This window comes from Pogona vitticeps, chromosome 1, assembly GCF_051106095.1.
Source record: "Pogona vitticeps strain Pit_001003342236 chromosome 1, PviZW2.1, whole genome shotgun sequence".
In the NCBI taxonomy this organism is placed as follows: Eukaryota; Metazoa; Chordata; class Lepidosauria; order Squamata; family Agamidae; genus Pogona; species Pogona vitticeps.
In genome coordinates this window covers 343,967,824-343,995,619 of record NC_135783.1, presented here as the reverse complement: position 1 = coordinate 343,995,619, position 27,796 = coordinate 343,967,824, and the positions used below count along the sequence as shown (strand labels likewise).

Sequence of the window (27,796 nt, the reverse complement as noted above, 5' to 3'; positions counted from 1 at the left end):
CTCCAAGGCCTGCCCCCTTCCAGGAACCCTTTCTCCATGAATTTTGTGCTTTCTTGTCAGCCAAAATCCTGCTGCCAATGTACATTTGTGTTAGGAAAATTGTGTAAGTTGTGCTGGCTAATTGCTGCTCATGAATGAGGTGCGGGTTGTCTTCTGCGAGACTCCAGAGAGTGTGTGGTATGTGTGCGTGTGTGATGGTTGTAGGTCTTTAGAAGAAAGCCTGTGTTATGAACAGGCGTCCAGTAATGTTAGATAGAAACCAGTTTTCGTTGTGATTGTAATTTCAAGGTTATTCATGATATGATATGATAACTTTTGAAACAGGGCTTTTCATGAGGGGGAATCTTGTGATACATTCAATTTAATGCATTCTGATGACTAGGGATCTTGGGGTCCTTTTAAAAGAGAAAGGCAGTGTGCAAATATATTTTAAAAATAAATAATAGATAGAAATGGACACGAACTGCCGGTTCAGTGATTAGTGCCAGTTTTTCCATTGGTTCAGCAGGTTTTGGCGCTTTCCAGCCCTGCCTCCTCTGGCAGGCATGCCGACTCAGAGGAAGCACCCTGCTTCCCTGCCCTGCCTCCTTTGGCCACTGCCTCTGAGTGGGTGCCTGCCAGAGGACGCAGGGCTGGAAAGTGCTGAACACCTTTTCAACCAATAAACAAACCAGCACAAACCGCCACTTTGGCCCATCTTTATTGATGGCTGATCAGACAAATTTGGAAGGGAAATTACTGTGCACCTGTATCTTCCCTTTGAAAGCTTTCATGAATATATTATACTGGTGCTTTGGAGCCTACAGAAGGGCTTCCTGGAAATGATGTACTTGGGATCATCCATTTTGCTTTTCATTCCACTTCATTTCTTTGTTTTAAAAAGTAAAAGAGCATTTCACAATCATGCAAGCAGCCAACATAGTGCAGCATAGACATGGTTTTCCTGCTGCCTCTGCTGTTTTCTATAAACCGGGGTAAACTAATATACTGGAACAGATGCTAAGATTAGGTATAGATTTAGTAAATACAATATGTAGTGCTGTGGAGAGACCTGGGGAGCTTTGCTTCTGCAGCTGAAGTCTAAAAAAAGATATTTTTCTCAGTTCTAGCTGGGTGGAGGTGGCGGCCAAGTGTATTACTTGTCAGTTCTGATAAACAAAATGGGCGCTTACAATGAAAGCAGGGATCTGTATTTGTTCATATGTCAAGTTTGCACTTGTTCTTTTGCTGCAATTATAGAAACCATTTCTTGCTTTGTAAGTTCCACGTGATATACTCATAATTTTCCTTTTGTCTCTAGTCTCGCAGTGTGGATAAGCAGCATGCTGTCATCAACTATGACAATGAGAAGGATGAGCACTGGGTGAAGGATCTGGGAAGTCTGAATGGGGTAAGTGGATAACTTGGGTACCAGTGCATTTTCTTGCATGTACAGGCTTCCTCTGCTTTATTTGTGCACTTGGCTTGTCCTTTGATGAGACACAGATGGAGAAGACTGTTTTGGGATAATGGAGCATCGGAGCGTGGAGTTATTTGGGTTGGCTAAACAAAGAAAGCTATTGACATTGGGATAATATTGGGGCTGTTCTAGTGGTCAGATGGGAAGGCTAATCTAACTTAGCCATAGTTCTTGTGCATTCTTTACAATCTTTGGTTGGATTTGCTTGAAGGGACGTGGTGGCGCTGCAGGTTAAACCACCGAAGCCTCTGTGCTGCAAGGTCAGAAGACCTGCAGTCGTAAGATCGAATCCATGCGAGGGAGTGAGACCCCATCGCTTGTGCCAGCTCCCGCCAACCTAGCGGTTCGAAAGCATGCAAAATGCAAAAATGCGAGTAGATAAATAGGTACCACCTCGGTGGGAAGGTAAACGGTGTTCCGTGTCTGGTCACGCTGGCCACATGACCATGGAGGATTGTCTGCGGACAAACGCTAGCTCTATGGGTTGGAAATGGCGATGAGCTCCACCCCCTAGAGTCGGACACGACTGGACAAATTGTCAAGGGGAACCTTTACCGTTACTTTACTTGAAGGTTGAGATGATCTCACTCTCTGTAGTTGTGGTAGATTATCTTATTGGTCTGTAATAAAGAATTCATGTTGGTAATAATGCTAGTGAGAGTGTATGTGAATTCACCTGGAGGAAATTCGTTTGACTATAGTTTGGGAGGGCAGTGCTCCAATCTAAGCTTTCTCCCCGCCATGTTATGTGTATAGCTGTTTTGCTGGCATGCGCTACAGTGGCCTGTAGTGGTAAAACATTTACATGTGATTTCTTTTTCCTACCTGTGACTAAACATTATATTTGAACAGTTCTAAGCCGTGATTAACCAGCACATGCAACCATGGTTTGAAGTGGGTTTGCATGCCATTAGCCATGGTGATTGAGTTACAATTAGTTTCCCCGTCTTGCCAGATTCTCTGGTTGAAAAGGTGGCAAACAGTATTTCAGGGAGTCTTCTAATACAGTGGTCCCCAACCTTGGGCCTCCAGATGTTCTTGAACTACAACTCCCAGAAGCCTACACCACCACCTCTTCTGGCCAGGATTTCTGGGAGTTGAAGTTCAAGAACATCTGGAGGCCCAAGGTTGGGGACCAGTGTTCTAATACACACTTTTCCAGTGTTAGTTGAGTAAGCTAAACTCTTTTTATCATTCTGTGGCTAGGTAGTTAACTAGGGACAAAGGAACATGTAGGCCCACTTTAGATGTTACAGATCTCATCTTCCTAAGTCACACAACTTCCTCCTCCTCCACCACCACCACCATCATTATCATCACACTATAATCGTATTCTTCTCTCTCAGGTCCTCCTTTTCTGTCTTTCTCTAATGCTAGCTGTTCAAGAGATCAGCCTGTTACCATAAGCCCCTTGCTTCTCAAGAGTTTTCAAACCATATTTGCATTTCAAATCACAGTATCAAACTGTAACTTGCGTTTTCCCCCCTGATTCAGACGTCGCAGCAAAATGTGGTTAGAGGAAGCCAGCAAGTGGATGGGAAAATTTCATGGAAGGGGAGAGAAGTGAATACTTGCACTCACCACATGTTTGTCATCCTGGAACTCATATTTGATTATCAAACTTGCCACATGTGAACTCAGGGTAGCTAGCTAGTGGAGCAGCATAAGGGGGCATAATTTCCACAAAATTTTAGGGAAGGCATGTCCACATCTTGTTTGAATCAGACCGTATTTAATGCTAATCATTATGAAGTATAACATCTGGATGGGAAAAGCAGGGCTATTTGTTTTGAAAAGTGATCCCGCATACTTCATATATGAGCAGCCTGTGGCTTGTTCTTTCCTACGTCTGCATGCGGAGTAATTCTGCTGCATTGCTAATAGAAGATGGCAGAGTTTGGGAAAGTGATTTGCTTTGGATGACACCTTCCTGCTGTGGTAGCTGATGGCTTCTCAGAGTTGAAGTCAAAACGAATAACTTTCCCAGTCTGTGATAGACTGAATGTTCAAAATTGTGGCAGAAGAACATAAAAAACCTGACTTGCCTCAGACCATGTTGGAGTGTATTCCACCACATAATCTTGAAATGTGCTCACTAACAAGGATGGGATTTTTAGGATTGGGTTTTATTTATTTATTTCTTTTCTTTTTCTTTTCTTTTCTTTTCTTTTTTTTTTTTTTGGACTACAGATCTCATATTTCATCATTCTGGGAGTTCTACATGACAGATAGACACCTCACAGGGAATTAAATGTGGCTCACTTGGAAGAAAAGCCTGAACTAGAATGTTTTGAGGCCTAGTTCCACCTATGTTCCTGTTTGAAAAGAAAGTCCCCAACTAGCTTTGGGACAGCAACGGGAATCTTGAGCCGAGCTAGGCCTACCTAGGTCTCAACGCCTTCCAGTTTAGGCCTTTATTCTGAGTGACACTACATTTGGGTGTCTGTAAGGTGTCTGTCAGGCAAAAAACTCCCAGAATGGAGGGGAATGATGGGATTTATAGTCCAAACAAGTTCGCAAAAATCCTATCCTTGTTCACTAAGGTTGCCTATTTTGGAAGCTAAGCAGAGTTAGGCTTTGTTAATATTTACTTTATTTATTTATTTATTAAATTTATACCCACCCCTCTAGACCATGTCTACTCGGGGCGGCTTACAACATACTTGAATGGGAGACTGCCAGGGATCTCCAGATAGGGTTAATCTGCCTGAAAACACTGGAGAGCTACTGCCACTCAGAGCTGTTATTGGGTCAGTGGTCCCCAACCTTGGGCCTCCACATGTTTTTGGACTACATCTCCCAGAAGCCTTCACCACCACCTCTGGTGGCCAGGATTTCTGGGAGTTGAAGTCCAAAAACATCTGGAGGCTCAAGGTTGGGGACCACTGTGCTAGATGACCCAAAGGATAGTACCAGTAGAAGGAAGCCTCCTAATTTCCTGTAGATCACTGGTTCTTAACCTTGGGTTACTCAGGAGTTTTGGACTGCAACTCCCAGAAGCCTTCACCACTAACTGTGTGGCTGGGGTTTCTGGGAGTTGCAGTTCAAAAACATTCGAGTAACAAAGGTTAAGAACCACTGCTGTAGATGATCAGACTAATTGTATTTCACAGTGACTAAGCAGCAGATCCCCATGTTCGCAAATAGAGGGTATTTTTTTAAAGCGCTAGCCATAGAGTTGAGCATGGAATGCTTCACATGCAGAGGAGATGTTCTAGCACTGAGCTTCCTCATGGAAGAAGGGTCTCTGCAAGGGAAAAATAGCTTCAACTTATTGTGGCACAGAGAGGTTTTATTCTGTAAACTGATCAAGCCCCCTTCACACCTGCTCTTTGAAGATAGAGGAGATGGATTATGACTCTGGGCCTTTTAATTAGTATATTTTTAGATCTCTCCGTCTTATTGTATGTGATCTGTCAATACTGTGACCCTGCTTGTGTGGAAGAGTCTGCTTCTTTGGGAGAGTTGTTTCTTTTTCAGTCTCATATTTGGTATTTACATAGCTTTCGATTATATAGAAATCATAGAATCATAGAAAAGTGAAGTTGGAAGGGGCCTACAAGGCCATCAAGTCCAACCCCCCGCTCAATGCAGGAATATAATCAAAGCATATCTGCCAGGTGATTATCTAGGTTTTTCCTGAATGTTTCCAGTGTTGGAGCACTTACCAATTCCCGAGGTAACAGGTTCCACTGTTGTACTGCTCTAACAGTTAGGAAGTTTTTCCTGATATTCAACCGAAATCTGGTTTCCTTTAACTTGAGCCCATTGTTGCATGTCCTGCACTCTGGGATGATCGAGAAAAAAATCCTTCCCCTCCTCTATATGACAGCCTTTCAAATATTTGAAAATTGCTATCATATCACCCCTCAGTCTTCTTTTCTCAAGGCTAAACATGCCCAATTCTTTCAGCCTTTCCTCTTATGGCTTGGTTTCCAGTCCCCTGATCACCCTTGTTGCCCTCCTCTGAACTTGTTCCCATTTGTTAGCATCCTTCTTGAAGTGTGCCATCCAGAACTCTACACAATACTCAAGGTGAGGCCTAACCAGTGCTGAATGGGGGGGGGGGGGAATAGCACCTTGTGGGATTTGGAAACTATACTTCTATTTATGCAGCCTAAAATAGCATTTGCCTTTTTGCAGCCACATCATACTGTTGGCTCATATTTAGCATGTGATCTACGACAATTCCAAGAATCTTCTCGTTCGTAGTTTTGCTGAGTGAGGTATCCCCCATCTTGTAACTGTGCAATTGGTTTCTTTTTCCAAGGTGCAGTACTTTGCACTTATCCCTGTTGAATTTCATTCTGTTGCTTTCGGCCCAGTGTTCATCCTATCAAGGTCATTTTGAATTTTATTTCTGTCTTCTAGGGTATTAGTTATTCCGCCCAATTTGGGATCATTTGCAAATTTGACAAGCATTCCCTACACTCCCTCATCCATGTCATTAATAAAAATATTGAAGAGCACCGGGCCCAGGACTGAGCCTTAGGGTACTGCACTTGTTACCTCCTCCCAGTTAGAGAACAACCCATTAATCATCATCCTCTATGATTCTGTAGCCAATTGTGTATCCACCTGACACTTGATCTAGCCAGCCCACACCTAGTTAGCTTGCTAATCAGATATCATGGGGCACTTTGTCAAAAGCTTTGCTGAAGTCAAGATATACTACGTCTACAGCATTCCCTCTGTCTATCAGGGAGGTGACCTAATCAAAAAAATGAGATCAGATTGGTTTGGCAGGATTTGTTCTTGACAAATCCGTGTTGGCTTCTAGTTATTACTACATTGTTTTCTAAGTGCTTGCACAATGACCGCTTTACAATCTGTTCCAGAACTTTGCCTGGGATTGGTGTCAGGCTGACCGGCTTGTAGTTCTCAGTTTTTTGCCCATCATGTCAACAAAATGTTCTGACAGCTACACAGGTTGATAGGTAGGCGGGTGGCTGGATGGATGCACTGAAACATGTTTGAAGATATTAATAAACAGGAATTACATCCAAATGGCATCCTAAGATCCTCAGTAAATGAACTTATGTAGGCTCTGATTGAAAGTCCATATCATGTTGGAGAGACCAGCTTTTAAAATAGAATTTAGTGGAAGACTCCCTTGTTAGAGCAAATAGCTTAGAGGTATTGCTGCTATTAATAGTAGAGTCTAGAAAGTTACTTTAAAAAGCTAATTTGTTCCTCCTTGAGTCCCCAGATGCTCTTGAACTGCCAGCACAGCTAGTGGTGAAGGCTTCTGGGAGAGGCAGTCTAAGAACATCTGGAAACCTTTTGTTGGAAACCACCATTTCACTTGTTAGAATCCCATTGTCATTCCTTGTTAATGTTACTTGTTGCATATCTTGTTTATCTGTCTGTTCTTACTTCCTGGGGAAAAAAAGAGAAAAGGTTGGGCTGACATATAAGTTGACAAATCCCTGCTAGGAAAAACGGCCTTGATGCCTTTGTATTTTAAAAATAACTTTCGAAAGTAACTAAAACTGTCATCCATTACATTTGCAGAATTCTATTCGTTATCTAACTTTTGGAATAAAACGTTTTTGTGCCCTTGTAACTACTCCCCATAATAACTAGTTACAAGTCACGTAGTTATAATGTAGTCAGTGCAGTTGCATGTAACTTGGTAATTCCAAGCACTGATTAATAGGCAGCTGCTATCTTGAGTCAAGGGCTTGGATACTTGAAGCACAAGAATTCCTCTTAGAGATACATGCCAAACCACTGACTCATGCTTAAGAGCATGCACACCACCTTTGTCCCTTCCCAGTATGTTTCCTGGGACAAGGTAAACCCTGGAGTGGCAAAACAAGAGCAGCACAGAAGCTTTCTTTTTCTTGACCTTTAAGATTATATTTTAATGTCCTGCTGACCATCATACAAATTCATCTAGGCATTGGAGTTACCATTCCCCACCCTTCTCTGTTCAGTTGATGCCTGCGAGATGAAGCGATACAAGAGTCATGCGGCATATATTTTTGTGACTCGGAGCCCACTTCCTCAGATGCATGGAGTATAATGTCAGAGGTTATGATCAGAGCTTGAACAAGTTATTTTTTGGACTACAGAAGCGAGACATCTTCAGCTAGCATGGGCACTAATAGGAGAAGACTAGAAGTTAAAGTCCTAAAAAGCAACTTTTATTGGCTCTGATTAAGCAGTACAGTATATACTCATGGTTGAGTGCTGGAACATTGACCTTGCGGTCAGAGCAGAATTTTTAAAATGTTACTAGTAACAACAAGTCATTAACACAAACTTCTTTGCCGCTAGTGCATTAACAGTATATGATTATGATCTATATCATGATAAGTGTGGTAATGGCATAATCACATAAGGTCCCGATCTGGCTTCTAATAATCCTGGGCCATGCAAGACAGAGGTAATGTTCATACATAGGATTTTAAATCAAGGTGTTTATTTGAAAGAAAGGTAAGCAGCTGTTGCTCTACAGATGTTTATGGACTAGAATTTCTGGTCTTATAAGGCTGATGGGAAGAAAATGAGGATCCTGATTACTCCAAGAGGTTATAAGAGGAAATGACTAGAGATGGGCATCAACCATTGAACTGGTGGTATGTGCTGGTTCATGCTTTGTCCAAACAGGTGTTCCATGCTTACCAGCCCTGCCTCCTCTGTTGAGTGCCCACTCAGAGGCAGTTCCCTCACTTCTCTGCCCTGCCTCCCCTGGGCACTGCCTCTGAGTGGGTACCCACTGAAGGAGACAGGGCTGGGGTGCACCAAACACCTGTTCAGATGAAGTACGAAGTAACTCTTAGCAGATCACCTGTGATCTTAAAAAAAAAAAAGATCCAGCTTGTTGGTATCAGATGTACCTGGTCTACTACCCGCTCTAATGTGTGGGAGATCTGGATCTGGTCTTTTCTTTGCTTTACGACAGTATCCAGATAGGCCTCACGTGGCTGTTTGAGTAGGATAGGAAAAAAAATTGCCTTTTCGTCCAAATTTGTGGTCTCATTTAGAGGTGACCCACTGGCAGCCCCTATTATGCTACTGTACCTTTATCCATTGTACAGCTCTTTTAAAGCAAAGACCACTTCTTGTTGTTGTTTCTGGCTCTGGAAATGAAAAAGACGGGAAAATTAGAGAGAGAGAGAGAGAGAGAGAGAGAGAGAGAGAGAGAGAGAGAGAGAGAGAGAGAGAGAGAGAGAGAGTGTGTGTGTGTGTGTGTGTGTGTGTGTGTGTGTGTGTGTGTGTGTGTGTGTGTGTGTGTGTGTGTCCCCGTCCATGGGGTATTCCTCGTCTCCTATATCTGAGGAAGATGCTTCTAAATTTGTACCAGAGTTTGGAAAAGTTACTTTTTCAGGACCACAGCATGTTCCAGCCAGCATGATCAATATGAATTGTGGTCAACAAATAATTTTTCCAAGCTCTAATCATGCGTCCCCACCCTTCCTTTAAAACATGTCTCAAAAAAGGTTAGGATTCTGTACTGTTGCTGAGAAAACTTGGCAGTATACGCCTGCAAATAATTTCCTGTCTCCGTTTGCTTTGCAAGCCCCATCTGCAAAAGATTGATCGTGCTCTTTATTTCCCAGTTCCAGCTTTCCAGTCCAACTGCAGCTACATGTCGCTTAGCCTGTTTGCATCTGTTTGCAATCTCTCTGCATTTTGGAATCGATAGTAGGAAAAGGAACCTTGCTGCGTATATTGAATGAGTGAATTTTTGAAGCAGTAGAGAGTGGCTGTGCAGCTGAAGTTCAGGACTGGGTTACAGTGCTGTACTTGCTATAGGTCTCCTTTAGAGTTGCTGCTTGCTTATATTCAACCATGCATGAAGTGACTCTGCAGATGTAGATCTCTTTTACGTGCTGGCCCAGTGTGCAGGTGGCAGGAGAAAGAAAGAGAGAGAAAGAGTTAGTGAATGTATGTGTACTGTGTAGCTACAGAAGTTCCATCCTGCTTCAATTGCTGTGGTTTGGTTGTCTTGGAATTTTGGGATTTGTAGTGTGATAAGATGCTTAGAATTCTCTGCTATAGCTCCCTACTGTATTCCTTTGAGCTAAAGTGCTACAGCGCTGTACAAGAGAATTCTCAGTATCTCGCCAAACTGCAAATGCCAAATTTCTATAAAGCGAAGCCGTGACAGTGATATTGGTATCTTAACTATTGCTAACTGTGTAGTGTGAATAGACTTGTGTGTCTGCCAGCTGGGACACTAGTGTGAAAACATGAGGAATATCTGTATGAACTCCTACATCAAGGTAAAGCAAGCTGGTACTTCCCAGATGAACTACAAGACCCATCATTTCTGACCAAAAGCTATGTTGGTTAAAGCTAGAATCCAGAAGTTCTGGAGGACCTTAAACTATCCACCTTTGTTTGATATGGAATGACAACCTGTGGCATATAAACTGAGGATGTGTTCTCAGTCTTCTAATGGCCCTGAGAAGGGCTGGTCTAAGATGTTTCACTCCCCAGGGCAAATTAAAAATTGGAGACAATCTACAGTTCCCTAGCAGAGCACATGCTCTCTGTGTAGAAAATCTTAGAATCAGTCTACCATGGTGTGTGCAGCTGAAAGAATCAAGAATTGAGAAAGGGCTGGGAAACTATATGCTTAAAATCCTTAAAGGTAGCCCGCACCTGAACAGATAGCTCAGCGGGTTAGGTATCTGGCAGTGGAGCCAGAAGTTGGGAGTTCAATTCCCCACTGTGCTTCCTAGAGGAAGAGCCAGTCTGTGTGGCTGAGGACAGGATACCACCCAATAAAGAGAATGGTAAATAACTTCTGATACTATCTACCTAGAAAACACTGCAGAGGTTGCCATACATCAGAATTGGCTTGAAGGCACACGTTATACAGTGGTGCTTCACTTAACAACGATAATCCATTCCAGGAAAATTGCCGTTAAGCGAAAACATCGTAAAGCGGAAATAAAAAACCCATTGAAACGCATTGAAACCCATTCAATATGTTCCAATGGGGTAAAAAATCACCATCCAGCAAAGATCCTCCATACGGCGGCCATTTTCGCTGCATGTATAGCGAGTAATCCGTCCCTAAACACAGCGGGGAGCCATTTTAATTACCCGGTGTCCATTTTGAAACAGCCGATCAGGTGTTCTAAAAACATCGTTTTGCGAAGAATCAGTTCCCGAAGCAGGGAACTGATCATCGCAAAGCGAAATTCCCCCATTTAGACCATCGTTTTGCGATTGCAAAAAGATCATCGTAAAGTGGATTTGTCGTAATGCAGAGCAATCGTAAAGTGAGGCACCACTGTATTAAAGAAAGTCACTTTAACTTTGAAACAGCAGCAGCAGCAGCAGGTGGGACCATGCTCGTGGTTCAGATTTGCATGTCCATTTTCCTGCAGTCTCTCCAGCTGCTGCTTAGCCCATTTTGTTGCATGTAATTATAGTTCCTTACAAGAAGTCAAACATGCTAAATCAAATTGTCCATGTGCTCGCCCTGCTATCTGTTAAGACCTTTGCTCTGATCTTTCCGGCAGCCACGGCAAATAAAATGACTTGCTTTGTTATGCAAGGGTAATATCCAGATGGGGACTAGAATTCATTTCAACGAGTGACAAAAACGCAGTAGCATAATCAACAAGAAAGGTGCAAGTAGCAATTTCCTTCAACTGCCACTGGAAATTGCAGAAGAAATGTCATCTCTGTGGGCCCCACAAGTCCAGAAACATTGAGATAGGGAACATTTGCATTTCTTCCATGCAAATGTGAAGATATGGAAGTATTACTGCAATGCTATTTACAACTAGTAGTAATTCACCCAGTGAGCAAAGCCTTCCAAGGAAAATAGCTGTGGGGAGACCGGGTTTCAGTAGAAAATAGTCATGGAGCTTCAGTCTGTAGGACAGCTCAAGCTGGAACTAAATATATGGCCTGAACTGAGGTTGCTACTGTTTTCCCTTCACAATTGAAGTGATTGGTTCCTTCAATTTTAGCAAAGCAACATGCTTTGTTATAATAAACAAAGCAATGGTGCCTTTTGTGGACCTTCAAGGCTAATAAGTTTTATGTATTTGCGAAGGCTTTCACGGCCCGGATCTAATGGTTGTTGTGGGTTTTTCGGGCTCTTTGGCCGTGTTCTGAAGGTTAATCTTCCTAACATTTTGCCAGTCTCTGTGGCCGGCATCTTCAGAGGACAGCACTGTGTACTCTGGTGTAGTTGGGTTGGGAGTGCAGTATTTATGGCTGTGAGATAGGCTTTTGTCTTTTCCTGTAGATGGGTGATTAGTGTGTCTTGTTGTGGGTGCATTTTTGTGCTAAGGAGAAGAGATTATCTGTCACTGTGGTTGATGGGTGTCGTTAGCTGGTCTTTTGTGTGTAGTGATCTCCTGTCCTTGTGGCTGGGTGGAGTTCGTTGACCTTTTGCATGCTGTATTTTTGAATGCTGGGAGCCAGGTTTTGTTGAGCTTCACACTTTCCTCTTTTTTGTTGCAGTTCTGCTGGTGCTTGTGGATTTCAATGGCTTCCCTGTGCAGTCTGACATAATGATTGCTGGTGTTGTTCAGTATTTTAGTATTTTGAAATAGAATTTCATGTCCAGCTTGTTTTAGGACATGTTCAGCTACTGCAGATTTTTCTGGTTGTTTTAGTCTGCAGTGTCTCTCATGTTCTTTGATTCTGGTGTGGATGCTTCGTTTTGTGGTTCCAATATATACCTGACCACAACTGCAAAGTATCCGGTATACTCCTGCAGTGGTCAGAGCCTCCCTTCTGTCCTTTGCTGACCGCAACATTTGTTGTATTTTTGTGGTGGGCTTGAATACTGTTTGTAGGTTGTGTTTTTTCAAAAGTTTCCCCATGAGGGCCGTGACCCCTTTGATGTATGGCAGAAATACTTTATTTGTGGGTGGCTGTTTTTCTCCTTCAATTCGGTGTTGTTTTCTAGGTTTGATGGCTCTTGTGATTTCATTTTTGGAGTAGCCATTTGCCTGTAGAGCCCAATTCAGATGCTTGAGTTCAGTGCTGAGAAACTGAGCTTCACAGTTCCGATTTGCTTATCACATTTCAGATTATTCCATAGTGCATTGTTGAGGAAGATGGAAGTCATGTTTAAAATTGGTTGGCTGGGTGCTCTCACACGCACACATGTATCTGTGCCTTTCACTCTCTGTGACAGGAATGATTGCTGAGTCTAGACCTGGTGACATTTCCAAGTGGCTTCCTTCCTCTTTGACCTGTCTGATAGATCCTGCAAAATGGATGCTTTTGGGCAAACCTTACCAATAAAAACTTGCATGTGGTGTCCTACCTCAAAGCAATCAGATTTGGCTTGGTATAGGTGTGTTGTTTCCCCTATGCTGCCTGGGGAATTCTGGGAACTATAGTCCAAAAAGTACAAATCTGAACATACTCATTTGTTAACACTTGGATGGGAGACCACCCGGGAATACTGGATGCTCTTTGGCAGAAGAGGCTGTAGCTCAGTGGTAAAGGGTATACCTTGCATGCAGAAGGATCCTAGTTTCTTCTTTTAATTTATATCTGATTTTTCTCCCTTGAAGGTCCCAAAGTGACTTATAATATAAATTAACAAAACAGATCCAGCTAAAAACTCAGCATATTACAATGCTAAAGAATATTAAATAATCACATTAATGCAAATACTGAAAAGTGCAGAAAAATGCAAGAATAACAACAGTGTCCACGATTGAAAGGTCTTGATCAGTGGCCAGACACATATCTAAATATTAATTGATTGATTGATTGATTGATTTATATTCTAAACCACCCATCTGACCAATGGTCACTCTGGCTGGTGTACAGCTGCAGCCCATATAAACATGCAAACAAATAAACATGTAATTCAACAAACACAACTAAAAATTAAAATTAAATAAAAATGGCTTTGTCTGCTGGTAAAAAGGGACCAAACTTAGCTTTGGAAAGGGATCCCACCGTCTAAGAGCAACCCCTGAGAAGTTCCTTTCTTGTGTCCTCATTAAATTTGATGTTCAATTCCTGGCATCTTTGGATAGAATTAGGAAAGATTCCTGCCTGAAACCATGGTGAATCTTTTGCCAATCAGTATTGATGGTTCTGGGTTGTATGGACCATCTGATGGACCATCAGACCCACAGTACATGGCAGCTTATGTCCCTGTTCTAGCAGTAGAAATAAAGGGTGTCTGTTAAAGAGTGTGGAATTGTAAAAGAGAGAAATAAGAGACATATTTTCTGGTGTGTTGAAATGCTTTCGGATGGAGGATTAATCACTATTAACGCAAGGAACATCTGGGGACCTGACCTCCCTTACTGAAACATAATCCAGCAGAAAGACAGCTTTCTTTAATTTTTTCTCCCTCCACATCTGACTCTTTGTGGGTTTTATATGCCCCATAATGCCACGAGATATGCTTCCAGATGAGCCAGAACACTTCCTACATTTACGTCCTTGGATGTCCTTAAACCAGGCAGGTGTTGGTTCCAGTTTCTCTTCAGCTTTGGACCCATCTGTATGGCCAGCTTTTTATCTGTAACATGGGGATCATAGGAATGACCTTATCCTACAGGAGTCTTGTAAGGATCATATACAGTGGTGTCCTGCTTGATGATTACCTCGTTGTACGACGAATCCGCTATACGATGAGGTTTTTGTGATTGCTATTGCGATCGCAAAACAATGTGTCTATGGGGAAAATCCACTTTACGATGATCGGTTCTTTGCTTCAGGAACTGATTTTTCGCTTCACGGCGATCAAAACAGCTGATCGTTGGGTTTCCAAAATGGCTGCCCGCTGTGCAAAATGGCTCCCCGCTCTGCTAGGGACGGATTCTTCGCTCTACAGGGAGCATAAAATGGCCGCCCTATGGAGGATCTTCGCTTTACGATGAGGTATTTCGCCCATTAGAACGCGTTAACCGATTTCTAATGCATTCTAATGGGCTTTTTACTTTTGCTTGACGACGATTTCGCTCTACAGCGATTTCGCTGGAACGGATTAACGTCGTCAAGCGAGGCACCACTGTACAGAGTCAGTCTGAGGCGATGGATATGGATTGGGCTGCCCCTATCAAGATGTGAAACACACCAGATGATCATAGACCTCTTGTATCATGACAGGGTATTTGTGTGAGGAGGAAGAAAACCACATACACTGCCTTTAGCTCCTTGGTGGAAAGATGCAGTAGGCTATGAATTTAGCTAATAAATAGGCAGGATGGTTGACACAATGTTTTCTTAAAAGCTTTTCAGACTCAAAAGCCCTACATATGTATGCTAAACAGTGATTTTCTGTTGTGGTGATAATACTTTCCAAGTTCTTGAACAGTCGTTCTATAGACCAGAAAGAGCAGGTGGATATTTGTGACTATGATTAAAGACTTCTGTGGTTCTCTTTGGCAGGTGGAAACACTGTCTTTTTTTGCCAAGGATATGTGCTGTTCTGTGGCACAAAGGGAAGGGGTCGTGTTTTTTTAAAAAAACAGCAGTGGCTACAGCGCTGGAAATTGTACCGTGGCTGCATCACTTCTGCTTCTTTTTATCCTTAAGCATTGGGTACAACAGATCTGCCTTTGCCAGAAAAAGCAGTGTCTGAAAAGCAGTGGAAGAGAAAACAACTACAACAAACAAACAAAAAAAGAAAACAAAACAAAACAAAATGAAGTGTGTTGCTTATATGCCACCTATAGCACTTAAAGCACTCTCTGGGCAGTTTACAAGTTAATTATTGAGCTACACATTGTCCTCCCCAACAAGCTGGGTACTCAATTTACTGATCTTGTAAGGATGGAAGGCTGAGTGAACCTCGAGCTGGTTTGGCTGCAGTACTGCAGTTTAACCCCTGCACCATGAGGCTCAGAGAAGGAGGAAGAGGGTACTCAGGAGTGGGAGTGGGAGGGCATTGAAATGATAAGCAGGCAGAGGTTGGCGCAGATGGATTTTTTAAGACTCCTCTGGGTTTCTTGCACACAGCCTCACTTGTTTTGTCTTTGTGTCATTGACTTTTGAACCTTCTTTTCTACAGACCTTTGTGAACGACGTGCGGATTCCTGACCAGAAATACATCACCCTAAAACTGAATGATGTGATCCGCTTTGGCTACGATATCCTTTTGGTGATGCTCTAGAGGCAAAATTGCATGTGGTTCTTACGTATGAGGTGCTTTTCCTTTTTCAATTATATACAAAAATCTTCTCTTATTGCTTGCCAAATTAAAAGCCCACGTATTAGCACTTTTAGCTGATCCTTCTTGTATGGGATGCAATCCACCCTGGTGGTTCACTTGTATGATCTTTGGTGAAATGTTCATTTTCCGTGTTCTCTTGCAGTTGCTGTTTTGATAGCCCGGAAGTTGGTTGTAGCATTGAATTGAGTGACCCACGTTCAGCCATGAACCCACAAAAGTGACTGTGGATTGGCCGTTACTTCTCAGCCTTTGAAACACACTACTTAGAGGCCACATTATTTTGTGTTCTGCAGATGGTATATTGCTGTATGCAGCTCTGGAGACATGACTTGCAAGCTGTTCTGGGAGCACAGTACAGTGGTGCCTCGCTTAGCGATGTTAATCCGTGCAGCAAAAATCGCTGCTAAGCGATTTCATCGCTAAGCAATATTAAAAAGCCCATAGAAACACATTAAAACCTGTTTAATGCGTTCCTATGGGCTAAAAACTGACCTTAAAGCGAAGATCCTCCATACGGTGGCCATTTTTGCTGCCTCTTAAGCGAGGAATCTGTGCGAAAACACAGCGGGTGGCCATTTTGTTTACCCGGTGGCCATTTTGGAACCGCCGATCAGCTGGCCGAAAATGGAGGCTTTGCGATGATCGCTTCCCTGCGATCATCACAAAGTGAATTTTCCCCATAGGGAACATCGCAAAGCGTCGCAAAATGATTTCTTTGTTAAACGGAGTGATCGCTATGCGAGGCACCACTGTATGTGGTCTGAGTTATTTTACAGCTAGAAAGAGAACAGAGGGTGAGGAGAAATTGAACATTTCCTGGCATTTTAATAGCCATTCGAAAGCAACTTGCGTGATTACTGGTGATTGTTGTTGTGCAAACCTCGTGTTTGTTTTTCCCCACAACCCCCCTCAACATGCTGTCACCCCAGTCCTCATTCCCTTTTTCTAGTCTTCTCTTCTGGCTTCCTTTCATGTATTTGCCATGGTTGCTGGATGGAATCAGGAGGAACTTGAAGAAAATTATTCAGCACATGTTACCTTGGTTCCCAGAGAGCGCTGGGGGTGTTCAGCTGTTGATCTGTACAATAAAACTCTGCATGTGAGAACAGTTTGCTCTCTGATAGAGATAGGGAAAAGCTGGGTTTTTTGGGGGGTTGTAACTCCCAGATGCTTCAGCCAATCTGATTTCTGGCTATGTTGTGGGGGATGGCGTTGTAGGTGTTGCAGTCCAAAAAACCCAACTTTCCCCTAAACACTGGTCTTTTTTGTGTGTATGATACACACAGTCCCCCTTTCTCTTCCTACCATCCATTCTGTTGACCTTCTCTTATTAAACTGCTGTGGTGTAAAAAATCAGGTTGGGGTAAAATTCCCCTCCTGGTTAATAAGGCATTGTGTTTTTTATTTTTAAAAACCTTTTCTTTCTGAGTGATGTCACGATCTGTATCTAATCACTTCCGGTGTCTCTTGTCTTTTTTCCTCTTGTTTTTTTTTAAGACTCTCTGAACATGCCATCACTGTGCTGTTACAGTGCACAGGCTGGCATTTATTGTCATTTTGTTCTTTATTGGCGAGACGCCTTGGGATCTGCCAGCCTGTCTGTTTTTGTCTTAAGCAGATTACAGTGCGGTTGACATTTCAGTAGATCTTGGCAGCAGACGTGGGGCTCTTGAGAAATCCTCGTCTGTGTTGAGGTCACTGGGATGGGATGAGGGAAGAGGGAGACGACAGAGAATCTTTTTGCTGAAATGAAGTAACCGGAAGCGCAAACTTAATGTCGTAATTCCTGCAACCTGGTGCAATATGCCTTCCCTCCCTCTCCACAGCCTGCTGATCTTTATTTATTTATTGGGCCGTCCTGCCTCTTTCCTTTTTTAGTCAGCTGTTTTGAGCTCATGCCATCTTTCATTTCGCCTGAGTCAGCAGTGTTCTCTTGCAGAAGACTGTGCATCTGCTCACCACGACACGAAACGCGCGGATTTCTCCAGCAATGCTAAAATGTTGTGCCGTCGTCCTTGATCTGTTTAATGTTACATTTGCCTTCCTTTCTGGCATTCTTGGGTGCTCTCAAATATTCGCTCCCCCACCTTTCTCATTCCATTTTGGTTGGCGACCTGCAAGTCGCTCATTCAGTGCAACTGTAAATGTGGCTGATGTAACACTTTCTCCTTTAGAGTTGTGGCTTTCCCTGCCCTGGGAGCTTTGCGTGGGATTATGTCTCATGCTGTGTAGTTGTTGCTGGCAGTGCAAACCCAGCTCAGAGTTTCTGGGTTTGCACTGCCAGCAACAAATAGATAGAATTCTAGACTGCAGCTGTAGCAACAAACACACAGAATTCTGGATTACAGCTCTCAGAATCCCCTCTCCAGCATTGCCAGTGGTCATGATTGCTCAAGAATTCTGGGCATTGTAGTCCAAAAAGGGAACTTCCCCAAGCTCTCTGACTGCCAATTGCAATACATTTCACACCGTGCTTGAAATCCTGTAGTAACTTAAAAAGTAGAATAAATTAATCAATGGGGATTTGGTGAATCAACTCCTCCGTACGTTCCATTGATTCAATAGGCCTATTCTAATTGTAACACTACAGGACTTCAGCCAGTGTAACTTTATTTTTCTGTCTACTTGCTTCTGGAAATGCCAATCTTCTATCAAATGATCTGTGTGATTTCTGGGCCCTGGGACTGGGTTCAGAGATCTGAGCTTTCAGTAGCTGGATTTTCTAGTCCCCCCCCCGCCCCGCCCCGAACTGTGAGCCCTTATTGGCCATTGTGCTTGCTATTGATGAATGGGAAAAAAGTGCTGCATTCTATTGTATTTTCCCAAACAACAACACCTCTGCAACACCCTGTGGGTGTTGTCTTCTACCTGCCTAGAAGTGGAACAACTTCAGCCAAAGTCTGAGTCTAGTGGAGAAACCCTTTGTTCAAGCGGTCTTGGAATGGGTGGTTTAGCACCAGAGTCCTGCAGTGTCTGGGCAAGGCACACCAATATTGATCCCAGACTGTGTGCCCTGAGTAGTTTAAAAACCAGCAACAAAGGAAATCACGTGACTGACAAAAGGGGAGAAAAAAAAGCACAGTTATCAGTTTTCGCAGTTCATGAATTATTGATCACTACAAGCTATGTTCTTCTAGTGCATTTCTTTAATGGTACATTGTGATGGAAATTTTGCACCAGGTAAATAATCATTCTGTTGCATGGGGCTACTTAAAAAAATAGGCCCCTCTTATTCTGATTTATTAACTCCAAAATTGCAAATGTAAATTTATCATTTAAGATAAATGTACATTTATCTTAAATGATAAATGTACATTTTAAATCCATCCCTCACCCCAGTGTGGAGCCAGATGACATGCAAAGATCATGTGGATATTGTAAGCCTGAAAAATCAACTTTTTGAGAAAATTTTTTTTTCTCCACACACGTGTACAGTGGTGCCTCGCATAATGAGTGCCCCGTTGAGTGATTAAATCGCTTAACGAGGGGCTCTGGGCCATCGCTGGAGCATTTGCTCAGCGATGGCCCCTATGGAGGTTTTTCGCTGTGCGATGTTCATTAAGCGATTCGCTTAGCGAATATCGCATAACGAAGCGGGGAGAACAGCTGATCGGCGGTTCCACAATGGCCGCCAGAAGGTCCGCGCCGCATTTTCGCGCCCTGCCCTCGCTTACCGAGGGCGCGAAAATGGCAGCGCTATGGAAGAACCTCGCACAGCGGTGAGTTTTCAAGCCATAGGAACGCATTGAACGAAGCTTTTTTATTTCCGCACAGCGATGTTTCCCATAGCGAGGGTTAATCTGGAACAGATTAACCTCGCTATGCGAGGCACCACTGTATTTTTGTCCACTAAACTAGGCATTTTAATGCATTTTCCCCATTGACTAAAGTATATTTGTAAAAGTAAGTATAGCTTTTTCAGATACAGTATATGCATCTTGGATCTTAGCCATTTGTCATATATGTTCATGTCGTTGTGTGCATTTTTTCTTGCAACAAAATTTAATTAATTAATTAATTAATTAATTAATTAATTAATTAATACCCCGCCTATATGGCCCACCGGACCACTCTAGGCGGCTTCCAAATATAAAATCAAATAATAAAACATAGACAAATACATAATAATCAAACAAGAACAGCAGTAAAGATAAAAAGGAAAAGTAAGAAAAAATCAAGAGTTGGCTGGAGGGAAGGCCTGAATAAACAGCCATGTTTTTAATTGGGTTTTAAAGGTGCCCAGCGTGGGGGCCGCGCGAATTGCCGGAGGGAGATTGTTCCAGAGGCGAGGAGCCACCGCCGGGAAGGCCCGGTTCCGTGTCTTCTCCTTCCGGGCCTCTCTCGGCGTCAGGCTCCTCAGCCTCACTTCCTGACTCATGCGGGTGATCCGGGTAGACCTTGGTGGGAGGAGGTGTTCCGCCAAATATCGAGGTCCTAAACCGTTTAGGGCCTTATAAGTAAGCATTAAAACTTTGAAGTTGACACGGAAACAGATGGGCAGTCAATGCAATGCGGCCAGCGTTGGAGAGATGTGTTGATATTTTCTCACTCCTGTAAGGAGCCTGGCCGCCGCATTCTGCACCACCTGAAGCTTCCGTGTCAGCCTCAAAGGCAGCCCCACGTAGAGCGTGTTACAGTGATCTAATCTTGAGATTACGAGTGCATGCACCAAGGTAGTGAGCGCCCCCATGTCGAGATAGGGTCGCAGCCAGGCAATCCGCCAAAGAAGGAAAAATGCGGTGCGGACTACCGACGCCACCTGAGTTTCCATGGTGAGCGTCGGCTCCAAATATATGCCGAGGCTGCGGACCCCACTCTTCGCTGCCAAGGTGGTCCCCCCAAATGTGAGAGAGCCACCCAAGCCACCTACCACAGGGGCTCCGGATTCAGCCTCAGCTTTGGAAATGTACACATTTTGGAGGTGATATTGGGTTGGTTGTCAGTTTTGAGAGGTGTAATATTGATACTTTAATAGGGAAATGTGAAGCCAACACATTTCCTTTTCCAACCTTGTGCTGTAGGGATGGTATTAAGTACTTTAGAAGTACTTTAGTCACTGGTGACTTCTGCTGACTGATCCCCTTAGCACATGCTGTAAGGTGACAGCAGAACACCTGAGTGTCTTTTATTGTGTATGCAAACATCTGTGGGGAAGACAAGTACACCTTGTAGCCTTAGATCAGGGTGAACAACTTCCAGAGATCTGAGGTCCACCACCTATGGTCACATCCAGACTTTGGACAACCTTCTCCATCCCCGGCAACCCCATTTTTTAACTTCAGAAAGTTTCCTCACATCCTTAGGGCACAATGGAGGGAGGGGGCATTTCCAATGTGTTGACCTCACATGGAAATGCCTTTTGTTCAAGATCGAAGTGTTTTGGTCACTTCTGATTTTTTGGGGGGCGGGTGGAAGATCCTCCTGGTCCGAAAACCAGGACCATAACAAGATTTCCTCCTGGTGTTTCTTACAAGGTACAAGGAACCTTTTAAAGAAGCAAACACATTTAAAATTGGTGGTGTTGTGGAGTGTGTGTCCCGGAGAATGATAAAGGCCACATAGGCCCATACTCCAAAATTTGGCCTCCCCATCTCACTTCCTGCCTTTTACTATCATTTAAATTCCAGAAAACTGAAGTGTTTTCCATTAGACGAATACCTGATGTCACAAGGACTTGTCCTCTATTAATGCAGGAATTCAAATGTTCTTCCTGGTAACAGAAGTTGAGCTTAATCTAATTGCATCTGGAGGGATTGGTGTAAGTGATGGGGCTGATGGCAGACATGAATGATGTGATCAAACATTAACTTTCTCTTTCTCATGTGGGTCTTAGTCATGCATTCCTTTCCAGTTGAGCACTTGAGGGTTTAGAAGTGGCTGTCGTTTCATCTACTGACTAGTGCTGGCTGCTCCTTTGTGACACATTTTTAAAAGATGCCTCCATTTTATTATTGCTGCAGTTCTCTTCCTCCCCCTCTTTCCTCCTCCAAAAATACCAGGCACAGTGAATCAAAATTATAAAAACATTGACTGGTACTAGATAACAGATACAGATTTGAACCAAAAAAAGTGTGTTTGTTAAATATCAACATAGTGTTTGTGTGTGTACACACAAACACACACACACACACACACACAATACTATATAGTGTATATATATATATAGTGACCTAGAAATCCCACAAGATGGGTTTTTATACACACACACAGTGGTGCCTCGCTTAGCAATCGCTCAGTTTAGCGACGAAATCGCTTAACGATGCTGTTTTTGCGATCGCAAAAGCGATCGCTTTGCGATGTTCTCTATGGGGTATTTTCGCTTTGTGATGATCACAGGGAATATATAACTTGCCAGCCTCCAAAAACCCATCTTTTGGGATTTCTAGATCCAAACTGATAGACATCTGGATGAAATAACACACCAGACAGACATAGTAGTAATAGAAGAAACGTCTGGATAATTCACATGGCAATTCCAGTGGATGCCAGAGTTGAAAATAAAGAACTGGAAAAACTAACAAACTTTGGCAATCGAAGTATCTCACCTCTGGAAGAAACACACTTCAGTGGTCCCCACAGTCATTGGGGCTTTGGGAACAATATCAAGAAATTTGACACAGTACTATATGCAGTCACAAATCTCATAAGTCACACCATCAGAGCTGCCAAAAAAGGCAATATTAGAAATGGCATACATACTGCACCAATATTTAAGAGATACTTAGGTTTTGGTTAAAATTTGTATCTGTTCTATAATACCAGTTAGTGTTTTTATAATTTGGATTCACTGTGCCTGGTGTTTTTAATAATCATCATAACTGGTAAGTTCTTTGCTTTAAATACCATAGTATTTAAAGAGTATCAAGTACCCAGTGTGGTGCAGGGGATATAATAATGGACTAGGATGGAGGAGGCCTGGGTTCAGTTCCCCCACCCCAGTGTGAAGCCACAGAAGCTCACAGGGTACATGTGTAGAACTGGTCAAGGTTAAATACCCCACTTTCCTTGAGACCTCTATTAATAATAACAATCATTGTGTGCCATCAAGAGAGTTCTGAGTTATGCTGACCCTTTTCAGTGTTTTCTAGGTAGAGAATATTCAGAAATGGTTTACCATTCCTTCTCCTGGGGGTGCCTTGGGACTGTGCAGCTTGCCCAAGGCCACCTAGGCTGGCTGTTCTTCCAGGAGGCACAGAATTGAACTCTGGCTCCGCAGCCAGATACCCAAACCATTGAGACTTGACGGCACATAACAATAATTTAAACAATGTGTATTAATTAATATTTCCATGTTAGACAATGTAATATCAACATATGTTTATCATATTTACCATTTTAAAGCATGATTATAAAGAAAGCTTTGTCCCTATTTCAGAATAGTCTGATGAGTCTGTTCTTTGAGATGTGAGTATTTTTTTTTTTGCAGGAGTCAGGTTTCTGTGAGCTTTTGTGAACACACAGTGTTTGTGTCTCCTAAATTGGCTTCTTTCCTTAATGTTTTCTCTACATGCTAATATGTATGTATTAGAACATATTCAGCACAAAGTCCCAGAAGAAGCACTAAAGGTAAGCATTTGTATTCCTTTTTATGTAGAAAATGTGAACATATGGTACAGTGTTTTAAAACATTAATAGTCAGCTGGTGGGGCTCTATCTGGACCGGATGTTGGAAAAGTTACCTTTTGAACTATAATCCCCATAATTCCTCATCCAGCCTGATTACCAGTGTGGCTGGAGAATTCTTGGAATTGCAGAGTTTTTCAAGTTCTTTACATTTCAACTGGTGGCACACCATCAGTCTCTTGTTTATTATTGTATAACTTTAAAACACACAAACGGGCCCCCAAATCCAACTAGCCCTTGTAATATAACCAAGTATTGAATGCAGATGCACTCAGATCTGCACCTCACTGGGAGGTTTTGGACTAGTTCACTGTTTCTTGATACCAGCCTACCTCGTATGGCTGTTGTGAATCTAAAATGCTGCCCTGAGCTTATTGTAGTGGCAGGCAGGTTCAGATGAGGAAATAAAGACACTCTGTGTCCAACATCTTCCTGCTCCCGGGCATTGGCTTTTGGGGTCTGAAGGCAGAATCCCCAAGTGACTTCAGTTTAATGTCTTGAAGGGTCTTCTCATGCTCCCAGTCCTCATGAATGTCACATGTATTCAGCTCAGTGCATCCAGAGCTTCTCTAGCCTAAGCCAAGGCTGTGCAATAAACAGAAATACACCTCTGCACTGCCACTCCCTTATGTTCGAGGAAAGGTTTCCCATGAGAAATTTCCAGTGTATTATGCTGAATCAATCTTGGATTAGAGTTAATCCCGTTGGCAGTTCCTCCCTTTTGTGAAAGCTGTTACTTGAGTGATTGTGCCTCCACCTGTCCCTTAGGATGCCATGCCTTCATGGGTTCATGCTTTTTTTGTCTGTAGTCTTGAGTGCTAGAAACTTTACTTATTAAAGGAACAACAAATCCACTGAAAATTCGGAGACCCGTGGATCAAGCAAAGCTGAGATGGAAACTACAAGCCCCCTTGCAGTTTGCTAACTCTGGTGACATAATATAAGGAAAATTGCATCTTTTGTTAGATAGCTGTTCTTGCTAGTTAAAACATTATTAGCATTGTTGGTGGGTTGCACATATACAGTATATCACTTTTCCACCGAGAGGTTCAAGATGGGATACATATCTCTCTTCTTCTCTACTTTATCTACATAACTGAATGAGGCATATAAACTGGAAGCCTGAAAAACGATGTCTCCAGGTCATGTCGAGAGCGCCCACGGATTGTGAAGGCTCTCTTTCAATATGTTGACCTGCCACCTTCTGCATTTTGGACAGTGGATTATGGAGGTGGATGGAATGGGACTTTGGCAGGCACCTCCTCCTATGAACTTTCTCTGTAAAACCAGAATAAGACTAGTCTCCCTCGTTTCCTGCCTTCTTACATTTTCCCTTTTGTGCATATATGAACACCTGCCGACTCTTCCCTGAGCAAATGAGGAAGCTGGCCTTTCTTATTGTAAAGCTTGTGTACTGTGTACATCTCCCTGGGATGGGGGTGAGGAGGGGAAACAAATGTCCTCTTTCAGCTTTAGAAACACCTGGAAAACAGGTATGGATGTAGAGAACATGAAACACTTGCCCAGCCTGTTTTTGTTTTTTGTTTTTTTGGGTTCTGCCTCTCCTTAAAAGCTGTAGTTTCAGAGCTTGAGTAGAGAAAAAACATGGAAGTTCTTTTATCAAAGTCCTTCTCCATTTTTAGTTTTTTTTTCTTTTTTAAAAGAGCAGATGTGGGCGAGGTGAAGAATAATGGTTGGAATTGTGGCATTGAAAGGAGAGGATATTTGACCCATAATTGCCTGCATCATTTTCCTGCTCTAACCCTCCCTTCCTTTTGAACTGATAAAAAAAACAGGACAAACAGCAATTCCATGTGTCATTTAGATCTAGGACTGAAGACTACACCTCCCATTAGCCTTGGTCAGCAGAACCAATAACGAGGGTAATGGAATTGAAGTCCAGTAGCATCTGGAAGTCAGTTCTGTTCCTCTTTGTTGATCTAGACCAGTGGTTCTTAACCTTTTTGAAAGAAACGGCCCCTTGAGCCATTGAGGAAGTTATCATCGTCCGCCTCTCCGCGATGATGGTATCTTTTATTTATTTATTTATTTATTTATTTATTTATTTATTTATTTATTTATTACACTTAAATCCAATGACCCCTGAAAACAAAATTAAATTCCAAGAAAATGAAATGCCCCCCAAAAAGTAACATTTAATGATTTAGTTGCAAGTGAATTTTAAGACGAAAAAAGAAATATAAAAAGGGCATAAAAACAAATGCAGGAACTAAAAATTTCAAGACAAAAAGTCTGAAACTAAATTAAAATTGGAGGAAAATATATATTCATGCACACTGTAAAAAGGCTGCGGCCATCTTCACAGGTTTGGCTTGCTCCAGTGCCCCCCTACAATCCCACTTCTGTTCCAGCGCCCCCACGCTGCCCCTTTTCATTCTACCGCCCCCCTGAAAAATGAAATCGCCCCCTGGGGGCATTATTGCCCACGTTAAGAACCACTGATCTAGACTGATGAACTACTTCCCTGTTCTTTGCTGTTTTGAGCTTCTGTTGGATCTGCTGCTTGGCCTGCCCAGGCTTAGTACACAGTACAGTGGTACCCCGCATAGCGATGTTAATCCGTTCCAGGTTCTATCCAGATTCGTCGCTATGCGCGGGGGGGAACCCATAGGAACGCATTAATGTGTTCCTGTTGGGGAAAAACTCACCGGTAAGCGAAGATTCCCCCATCCGGCTGCCATTTTCTCTGCCTGGTAAGTGAGGGCAGGGCGCGAAAACGCTGTGGGCGGCCATTTTCTGCACCCGGCGGCCATTTTGGAACCACCGATCAGCTGTTTTCTAAACATTGCAATGCGAAGATCGGTAAGCGAAACGCTTACCGATCATCGCAATGCGATGTTTAGCCTATCTAAACATCGCAATGCGATTGCATCAGCAATTGCATTGCTATGCGGATTCGTCGTTAAACAGTGCGCTCGTTAAGGGAGGCACCACTGTATAATTCTTGTCTCTTTTTTTCCTTCAGCATGAGAAATACACCAGTCAGCTTCAAATGAGCTTTAAAGGCACAGCAATTAAAAGGGCCGAGCAACCCATGGAACATGGTGGAGACAGTGAATCGCCCCAGGCCAAGCTGGAGAAAGGCGAGAAAAAAACAATTACAGGTACTAGTGGAGAAAAACCAGTTATTCGAGGTTTGAAACAAACCCTTTTCTTCTATTTGAGTTTACCATGGATTTTTAGGACTCAGAGCTGCAACAGTTTGGGCCGCAACTTTTAAGCACTGTCGCCAAGGCAGTGATGGGACAGTGAGGCAGACTTGAGCTCCATACATGCCCACCTCTATACCTTGTAGAGCCACCTCTGCTTCCATATCCCCCACTCCAAAAAACAAGTTTCTTAAAAATATATTCTTTTACTGAAAAAAAAGCAATTGCACCCTCTAGCGGCGATATTTAAAAAAATGTAAACTCCATTGGGGCTGTTGGGAAATGATGAGCATGCCAGCAAAATTGCCCTTCATGCTTTTAAGTTTGCATGCTTTTGTGGGAGCTGCTGGGGCGTCAAGTGTGTTTGAAATACTAGTGGGCCTGCATTCAGTAGTTAGAGAACTACTGGTTTAGGTATCTGACTGAAGAGCCAGAGGTTGGGAGTTCAATTCCCCGCTATGCCTCCTTGACAGAGGTTGGATTCAATGGTCCATAAGGTTGCTTCCAGCTCTGCCGTTCTGATGACAATGATGATTATTTGGGCTCCTCGGGCAGATTTTAGCCCTCCACTGCAATAAAATGTGAATTCTTCTCATTGAAGGTGAGATTAGGTTCGTATTTTATACTGCGCCAGAACGTGGGTCTAGATTGAATAGACCAACATTGGAGAAGGGGATTTTTTTGCTGAACATTAGAATCCGTTTGACAGCAAGAACACTTTTAACAATGGAAGTGCTTATTTCTTTGTTTGTGTGTTTTGTTTATTTATTTCATTCATTTCTTATCCCTCTTTTCTTTCCTAGTGGGGACCGGAGGTTGTGTACAAAAATATTTAATATTCACAACTAATTAAAAAAAATACCAGTTAAAATTTGAAATGGTCATATACAAATATTGAAAATCACATTTGAAAATCTCTTCCCATCTCTAAAGGGGAGAGTCAACAGGAGGCTGAGGTGGGAAGATACTTTCGAATTTGAGGTTCAATATTTATATATTATAGTTGCAGATTTTAACTGGTATTTTTTAATTAGTTGCAGAGATACGTTTTCAGTGGCCGGTGGAAAGGAAAAGAGGGAAGGAGTCAGTTGCACCTCCTGAGGGAGTGAGTTTTGTAATCTGGGAGCAGCCGCGGAAAAAGCCCTCTTTTGGAGTCTTTACCAGGCATATTTGTGAAAGGGGTAAGGCCAAAAAAAAGGCACCGCCCGTAGAGCAGTGGTCCCCAACGTTTTTGACACCGTGGACCGGTTTCATGTGCTTGTGGGGTGTTGCGTCTCTCTCTCTCTCTCTGTGTATGCTTGAGTACATCTGTGCATGCGTGGGGGGCGAGTGTGCGTGGGGGCATCAGTTCATGCATGTGAGTTTGTGTGTATGTCCTTGTGTGCATGGGGGCACGTGCATGCAGGGGTGTGT

The 27,796-nt window shown here is 42.9% G+C and overlaps 1 protein-coding gene across 4 annotated transcripts in view; it reads left to right on the top strand.

The window, feature by feature from the left end:
* The window catches only part of CEP170B (centrosomal protein 170B), a 101,246-nt gene that overhangs the window by 16,166 nt on the left and 57,284 nt on the right, over positions 1-27,796 (top strand). For all 4 annotated transcript variants that reach the window (XM_072986748.2, XM_072986747.2, XM_072986746.2 and 1 more), the window contains exons 3-6: positions 1,301-1,390; positions 15,429-15,509; positions 23,100-23,156; positions 26,200-26,338. In XM_072986748.2, the coding sequence (XP_072842849.2) occupies positions 1,301-1,390; positions 15,429-15,509; positions 23,100-23,156; positions 26,200-26,338 (367 nt within the window). The remainder of the gene's footprint in view (positions 1-1,300; positions 1,391-15,428; positions 15,510-23,099; positions 23,157-26,199; positions 26,339-27,796) is intronic.